Consider the following 8,663-nt stretch of genomic DNA (forward strand, 5'->3'; position numbering starts at 1 on the left):
ACGAACAGCTTTATGAAACACCCACCTGATGTACACTGGCAAGAGCAGGTGCCCACTGATATTCCCCAAGAGCAGCAAAGTGCAATGGAGATGGCCCCAAAACAGTAGCACATCTAGTTGGATTAAACCACCAGCATTTCAAGGGCCATACTGTTCATGTACACAGAGGGGGCCATCATAAGACTTATGTCAAATCCAGCTAGATATGCCACTGCCTAGAAAGTTGAAAATAAAGACAAAGTACACCAGAAAAGACACAGACTCCAACGATTTGCTCAAATAAGGGTCTTGTTTTCTTGAGCTTGCAATGATCAGCCATCATCTTGTGTCGTCTTGATGGTCAGTGTCACAAGAGAGGTGATGAGCAATATTTAAGACTCAAGATGGTAGGTTAAACTTTTGATCTTAAGGACATTTTCTTTGCTTTTTATGAGTCTCAACACTAACATGAAAATGCATATTGTTAATAGAAAGGTCTTTAATTCCGTGTGTTAATCTTATGCTGACGCATTCGAGAAAAATATATGCCTGTAGTTAAACAGCAATACCTCCCTGCTGTGCGCAAGTTCTTGCATTAAAAAAATTAAAAAACACAAAAATATATTAAATATGCCCGTTAAAGCTATTTCAGCATGTTTCCTTTCTACAATTCATACATATATTTTTTTTTTCAAAAGTGGAAAACTAGAACTATATAAAATATAAAATGCTTGTAGAAATTCCAAATCATTTAAATAAATTATTTCCTGTGGATAACTTTTGTCAAAATAACTGGAAAAAAATTAAAGAAAATATACTGAAAGCAAAATGTTCAAAATGTGCGCAACTGCTAGCGATAGCTGGAGGTATTGCCAACAGGCAAATCAAACAGGTATAGGTCATACATTGTACCTTCTAGATGTTACTTTACAAGATATTAGATCTACTTTGGTATCTTTCTTTTTCCTTTGATTGTAAACTCCTTTGAACTAATACAAATTAATACCATAACTTGCACCTGCCTATAATATACAGTCGACACTGCCCACAAACAAATTGAGAACTATAGCATAATGCAACTGAAGAGGAAATCTTTTTTTTTCCTTTCTTATAGATGTGATTTTTGTCCTCTTATCTTCAAATTTCACCAAATTCCAATCATTCTAAATAGCAAAGCAAGTTCAGAGAATCAGAATTTGTGTATGGAGGAATTCGCACAATTAACAGATATGTCATCAGTATAGAGCCTCGTCCAGCTCAATTTGTGATACAAGCGACGAAAACTGCCCATACGCATGTGGCGCAAAATGGGTATTCATGCAAGCTTAGCATATCACACTTACCGATTCAAAGTGCCTCTTATGTCATTGGTTCATTCCTACATAAAATTGTGATAATGCACTTTTTGTAAGGTGTAGTTTTTGATAAAATCCACAAAACAAATGAAAATTCTTGAACTTAATATCAATATCAAAAAATAAAAAAAAAGTGACTTGTCCATGACGATGGAAGAGGTTGCTTTTACTGTTCTTGCATTGCTGGTGAGCAGCGTCTAAACTCGGATGACCGTGCCAACAAAGATGATGATGATTTTATAGGTGAAATTCTACAAGGCAGGGTGCAGTGCTTCTTGGTGGTAAACTCCGCTTACTCTTCAACCTTGATGCTAGCCTTTGTATCTGCTGGAGCAGGCTGCTCTTCCTTAATGACCGGTCCGTCTGAGGGGTCATTCTACGAGAGCAAAAAAAAATAATAATTATCGACAACTGGGCAGTCAATAAAAATTGAAGCATAAAGCAAGCAATGATTCTACCCGATACCCCGTAATTGTTGATTTATCCTGGCAACAAACCTACACTTAAGCACATCGTGCAAACTCTCTACTGGTTGCCAATTTAATATCATACCCATCTCAGACTCCACAACATAATTTTGCATTGTGTGCATGCTTCCCCAATTACAAGTTTGAATATTAGCTATCCACACTTCTCACTGAAACTAGTATTGAACCGTCTAGATATGGAGGTCTCCAATAATAGAAATCAATTTCTATAGAAACACACTGAGCTAATATTCAGTTCAATTTATCTGGCAATGCAATAAATACCCAATCTGAAAATACTTAGAATTCCACTCATAGGTCTTGCCAAGTACTTCATGAATGATTGCACATGACGATCAATACAATAAACCGTAAGATCATTACAATCAATCACTAAGTTTGTATAAGCAGAATCTTTATCTATCATTGAGCTTACCCGGCTTCCGTTCTCTCCTTGGTCCCCTTCTCCGCCCTTGTTGGAGGCACCTTTGCGGTTATTGTAGCGACGACGGTAAGGGCGTCTTTGCCTCCTACGTTGTTCATCGCCACCTTCCTTTTCCTCGCCACCTTCCCCATTCTCTCTATCTCCATCCTCGTTCTGGTCACCGCGGGACTGGGGGCGTCGGCCGTTGTACCTGTAATTTGGACGGTAACGTCGACGACGGTTGCCGCTTGGCTTGTCACCGCCTTCCTTCTCCTGGCGTTCACCGTCTTCTTCATTCTGTACATTAAATGCATGATGTGGTAGATGTTAACTCAAACTCCTATCTTTTTGAAATCATTGTCAATTTTTTTGCAAACTCAATCTAAGCCATTTGCCCAACTCGCCATGATATTACGAGGTTCTGTCTTCTATTAAACCTTAAATTAATCATAACTAATTTGTTGACATTCTGAAGAGTACAACAAAATAGAAAAATTTTAGTTTTATTCCAAAAGAGCTACATACACTTTTAGCGTTTTTCTGTAAATCAAGGTTGTTTTTCCCCTTTTCCTAATCCACTGCTGTTTTATTTGATATTACCATGATCTTAGTTTAATCAAATCGGGTTTTAAAAAATCCAGCATTCAATATCAATTTATAAGAATTTCTTTAAATTTAATTTCTCATGGATTTAGCTCCTTTTGGAATTAAACCTTACTTACATTTTGTTAACATGTTTTAAACAAATTTAAACATGTTTAATATTAGAAACTGAACACGAAACACAACTATTGCTAGCAGAGTAATTTTTTATCTTTCTTTATGTAATTTTGTTATCATTTCTAAGGACTGACATGTTTAATTCCAAAAGGAGCTAAATCCAAAAATATTCATAAAAATAGTACAATTCACACTGATGGTGTGAACTACGATCCACAAACATGTACCTATAAATGGGAATGCAAAACTTTTGGTAAAGTAATAAAATTAACCATTTTTAAATAACTGTATAGTGGATTTATCTCCTTTTGAAATGAAACTGTTTTAGATAATGCTCCTTTTGGAATATAACTCAAATTTGCAATCAATTTTTACCAACCTTAATTTTTTTCAAATGCAATATGGTGCATTTGATTCCCACATCTAAGATCCATATAATTATACAAAAAAATATCAATCCTGGTCATAAGTGTATTTAGACCCTTTTGGAATCAAGCTCTTCAATTGATTAATTGCAACAGCACTTTTGGCCATAAAATGAGTGGAATGGTCTGGTCAGCACTATACAGTTTTAATAACACCCCTTACCTCTCCTAAGATATGCAAAATAAATGAATCTCTGGGCTCCGTAACACAAAGCATAACGATTGATCGTACGCTTGAATTTTATGATTGATTGTACATTGTAGTCAATGCAATCAAACGTAAAAAATTGTTTTATTCGTTGCTAAGTTTTGTGTTATGGGCCCCTGGAGTGTAAATCAATAGAAAGCATTGTACTTACTTGCTCCCCTTCTTGAGGTTGTCCATCCTGGTTTGGTCTTGGCCTACGTGGACCTCTGTACCTCCGTCGACCGCCACGATAGCCTCCCCTTCCTCCATCGCGATACTGCCTCCTCCCTTCCTTGGGAGCATCGTTCTCTTCTCCTCCATCCTTCTCATCGGAGGCCATCTCTTCCTCGTCTCCTTGCGAGTTGCGGGGTCGGCGGCGGCGGTAGTAGCGTGGGCGTCCACGGTAGCGGCGCTTGTCCGCTGCGTACTTGCTACCTTGTACTGGGGCACCATCAGGACCGGTTACACGGGCAGCTTCATTACCCTGGGTGAGGGGACGAGAATATGCAGAATCTTCCATTAACTAAAAAGTTCTTACAATTAAAAGCACTTACGATCAACAACACAGACAAGCACATGGGGGAACAGTGTACTATTTCTGCTTGAAAAAAGACCCCAACATTTGACTTGAATACCATGGTTGTTTTGTCAATTTCTCAGCAAATACAAATTTTTGGCAGGAACATTTGGTGCATACATTCATTTTTCTGTAATCTTAGTACATAATATAAAATTGGGATGACTATTATTAGATTCTGTTCAAACTCATTTTTAGTTTGTTATGACTACTGGCATTTATGACAGCGTTTTCATTACACTTTGTAAAACTAGTTTACTGGAAACCGGTTCAGGAAACCAGTTTGGAAGATCATTTTGCTAGCATTCCCGTTTGATTACCTGGCAGTGGTTTTTAAATCACTTCATGTAAAGCGATCTTGTTGCTACAGGAATGCTAACAGTGGGGGGACACATTTTGCGCGCTCACAGTGGGGAAACATGTTTTGCGCAAAATTTGAAACCGCAGTGTACACATTCTACACACAGTGTGTCGAATAGCGAGCTCAAAATGTGCGAAGATTACTTCCAGAACGGTTGAGTGACTTGTGTCCTCACTAACGCTACATGTAAAACCAGTTTAACAAGGCAAAGTGATCTTAAAAAAAACTACATCGCGAGGTGGTTTTATGAACTGGTTTGAAAATTGCTTCAACCATTCTCATTACATGTTAAACTATTTTCCACTAAACTAATTTCCAGTAAACTAGTTTTAGGAAGGTAGTGAGAACAGTGTCTGTGTTGAATTCATAACTGAAGCAGTAATCTCTCTTACCTTGGTTCCTTCTACAACGTCAAACTCTACCACTTCACCATCACCAACACTTCGCTGGTACTTGCGTGGGTTGTTTCTTACAATGGCTGACTGAAAACAAACAAGATTCACACGAGACATACAATACATATGAGGGAATTGTTCAATTAATATTGTTGTTGTAAATAGTGCTTTGACAAGATTGTGTTCTGTACCAGTTATGGGCCCCTGATCACCAACTGCTGCAGAGATCTTGGGCCCGTTGCAGAAAGAGTTACAGTCGATCGCAACTCTAAAAATCATGCGCAACTTGATTTTCAACCAATCAACAGCGCGCATTTGGGACTTGCGATTGATTTTTTGACTTGCGTTTAAACGAAACTCTTTCTGCAACAGGCCCCTTGTCTAATTATTGTCGATTTTTACAAATCCCATTTATAAAAAGTAAAGCAGAAACCTTCATTTATTTCCTGTTCTTAAAATGAACTTCACAAAATGTATCAAAGCTCCTCTCTCATAGAGTACATGCATCAATGTACAATAACTGACTGATCGGTAGTTCCAAAGCCTCATTTAACATGTTAAAGACTGCATTTCATTTCAAATGTCGAATTTATGAAACCTCCAAGATTTTTTCTGAATTATTTGCTTAAATCATTCTCTTTTTCTATATTCATTTCCTCATCAAATACAAGCTTAGTTCAGGTGGGTGTTTCATAAAGCTGTTCATAAGTTATGAGCGACTTCAAGAACTGGCAAACCTTTCTTACGTGCTACATTATCTGATGAAAATTCAATGGTGAGTATCATTTACCAAGAGGAAAAGGATCACCAGTCGTTCTTCAAGTCACTCTTAACTTACGAACAGCTTTCTGAAACGGTCCCACTTCATCGTTGTCTTTCAAAGAAATAATAAAATAGTAGCCATAAAAAAGCAACTGTTCAAGGAACACACAGCTGAGCCATAGTGACTGTGAAATTGACCCAACACCACCCTAGCCTCTTGACAAGGCCCTCGCAACTTGGCTCTTTTCTTTGTCAGGTAGTGGCTGAAATGAGACTGAAATGTAAATATCACAGACACAGGGCCTTGTTTAAAGGCTTACACCACCCCTAAAATTCATTCATTTGTAAAGAAAAAAGCAGATAATACTCACTTGATGGACAAATACATCTTCCTTTGTGTCATCTCTGTACAAGAGAGAGAGAGATAAACGATAAGACATAGGTAAAAAAACAAGTGGAACGCCTCTTGCAGAGTTCAGAGGTAGGATGGTAATTCAACAAATACCCCCAACATGGCCAAAGTTCATTGACCTTACATGACCATTGACCATGGTCATGTGACCTAAAATTCACACAGGATATTCAGTGGTACTTGATTAACCTAATGTCCAAGTTTCATGAACCAGATGCATAAATTTTCTAAGTTATGATAATAATTCAACAAATACCCCCAAATTGACCATAGTTCATTGACCCTAAATGACCTATGACCTTGGTCATCTGACCTGAAACTCAAGCAGGATGTTCACTAATACTAGATTAACCCTATGCCCAGGTTTCATGAACTAGGTCCATATACTTTCTAAGTTATGATGTCATTTCAAAAACTTCACTTTAGGTTAAGATTTTAAAAATAATTCTCCCAACATGGTCTAAGTTCATTGACCCTAAATGACCGTGAAACTCAGGCAGGAAGTTCAGTAATACTTAATTAACTTTATGTCCACGTTTCATGAACTAGGTCCATATACTTTTGAAGTAATGTCTTTTTAAAAAACTTAACCTCAGGCTCAGGTTAAGATTTGATATTGACGCCATCGGAAAAGCGGCGCCTATAGTCCCGCTCTGCTATGCAGGTGAGACAAAAACCTATCTTTACCAAATTCAGATCACTTTGGACAGAAATTCAACCTGTAACATGGATTACAATAGACAAATAACAGTGGGATGCAGTGCCCTCTTTGTACTTCCCCTTCTCTTATGAAGCAAAAAGTGCCCCCTGATTGTAAGTTTGTAATTCTGTCTGATTCTGAAGTGATGAACTCCTTCTTTGGGGATTTTTATCACAATTGTGACATTATAAAAATGATAAAGCTGTTACTAATTTGTCAACCATTCTCCCTCCCCCCCCCCCCAAGAAAAAAATGAATGTTCAGCTCTGCATGATTGAATCTTGGATCCAGCTCTTCACATTTAACAAAACTGACATAATAGATGGATAGCGAAGAGAGCCTTACCGATTGATAAATCCATAGCCATTCTTGACGTTGAACCACTTGACTGTTCCGGAAACTTTTGTGGCTAAAACAGAGATGTGCAAAAAGGGAAAGGTAAATGATTGGTGATTTTTGCACAGATCCAGTACTATGACATTTTTGTGAGTAAATGAGTTGTCAGAACTTTGGGGATGGGTAATTGGCATGGCCAAGTTCATGTCAAGTACATAAACATATGGCAATTGAGTCCCCTGTACAGATCGCGCTAGAACTTCGGTCTCTGTATTTGGTGAGTGAAGCCAACGAAGTTCAGCTGAACAACCAACAAACAGAGACCAAAGCTTTTGGTCTAGGTTGGAACTACCCCTTATAGACCACCTAATCTTCTAAGCATTGTATCTGCGAAAATATTCATCAATTTTACCCAGTTTTCGTCTCATTTGTGCAGAAAATTAAGCAGATCAGATTCCCATGTTTCGCACAGCGACTCCGATTCACTCCGCGCATATATCGACGAACAATAAATACGACGATTTTACATTTGCTCATTTGCACCCATCTTTTGAAACCGACCACCCGCGATACACTAAGTTTACGGCCGATTCTTGTCGCGATGACGAAGTATTTTGACTCTTCCAAATCAGTTCTATGATGTCAACATGCTAAATCATATGATTGTCTCACTAGGCCTACTTCCATTGTGAGCTCCGGCGCATGATTCGACGATTGACGACAGATATTTGTTCTAAAGCAGTTTCCTATCAGATTTATTGGTTTTTCAGCGGGGTTTGGGTCTGCATTTAATAATTCTAAATTTTTACTTTTTGTTGCTTCTTTTTCCGTAAAATCGATTCTTACCATTTCTATGGACACTGTCGTGTCACTGAGCTGCGCCTACTCTCCCGCGCATATCCTTGTAATACGCAATAATTTTAAAGCGCGCAAGGTGGTCGGTTTCAAAAGACATGAAAGAGGTGGTCGGTATGTGGTAGTCTCACATAAGTCCAAGACAAGTAACGTCACAACAATGAATAAACAACGCACCGCGGGTACGGTACCTGCCGATTTTTGTGTCAATATTTTCATGAATACTGAACTAATCTTTAACTTAACACTTCCATCAACTTATAATTTCAAGTCGCTCTTCACGTTAATGTTGTCAGATTTTAAGGATATTTGCTAGTTTTATGAGTTAATGACCATCCGCGAAGTTCGGACTCACCGAGATTTGCCACGCCACGCACTGACGCAGGAATGCGCATACACGTGTGCGGTACGTGTGCAGTACTGCACATGCTGTGTGGCTGTGGCATGACGCGACTTCGTGGGAAGTGACTGCACGACTAACGACTCCTCTGACAAGCCCAAATTTAACTAATTATTACTCCACATTCCCGTTCACAAAATGCAACCAAACTTTATCAACATACCCAGAACGATCTTCTCTGGAGCCTCGTTGGTCTGGGGCTGGTCTTCTTGGCCCTCGGACATTTTCCTGGATGATGTTTTTCTCAGGTCGAAAAATTCCGTCTCATTCGCACAACGGTCTTCTTTGTGCTGATGAGATACCGGAAG

General features: G+C 38.6%; 1 protein-coding gene across 1 annotated transcript; it reads right to left on the reverse strand.

Moving 5' to 3' along the window:
* Positions 1-270: 270 nt before the first annotated feature.
* On the reverse strand, positions 271-8,663 carry LOC121428202 (Y-box factor homolog). The gene is made up of 7 exons (XM_041624811.1): positions 8,519-8,663; positions 7,110-7,173; positions 6,024-6,057; positions 4,888-4,977; positions 3,730-4,041; positions 2,238-2,522; positions 271-1,710 (listed from the first exon to the last, which is right to left on the reverse strand). The coding sequence occupies exons 1-7, from the start codon at positions 8,577-8,579 to the stop codon at positions 1,627-1,629; spliced, it is 930 nt and encodes a 309-aa protein (XP_041480745.1). The 5' UTR covers positions 8,580-8,663; the 3' UTR covers positions 271-1,626.

Source organism: Lytechinus variegatus, chromosome 14 (genome assembly GCF_018143015.1).
Source record: "Lytechinus variegatus isolate NC3 chromosome 14, Lvar_3.0, whole genome shotgun sequence".
Taxonomy (NCBI): Eukaryota; Metazoa; Echinodermata; class Echinoidea; order Temnopleuroida; family Toxopneustidae; genus Lytechinus; species Lytechinus variegatus.

Bases quoted from the DNA above. Each gene is read 5' to 3' on its own strand.
- LOC121428202 (XM_041624811.1), bottom strand. From the start codon at position 8,579: ATGTCCGAGGGCCAAGAAGACCAGCCCCAGACCAACGAGGCTCCAGAG. The intron at 7,174-8,518 runs GTATGTTGATAA...TCTCTGTTTTAG, and splicing joins TCCAGAGAAGATCGTTCTGG to CCACAAAAGTTTCCGGAACA. The intron at 2,523-3,729 runs GTAAGTACAATG...TTTAATGTACAG, and splicing joins AACCTCAAGAAGGGGAGCAA to AATGAAGAAGACGGTGAACG.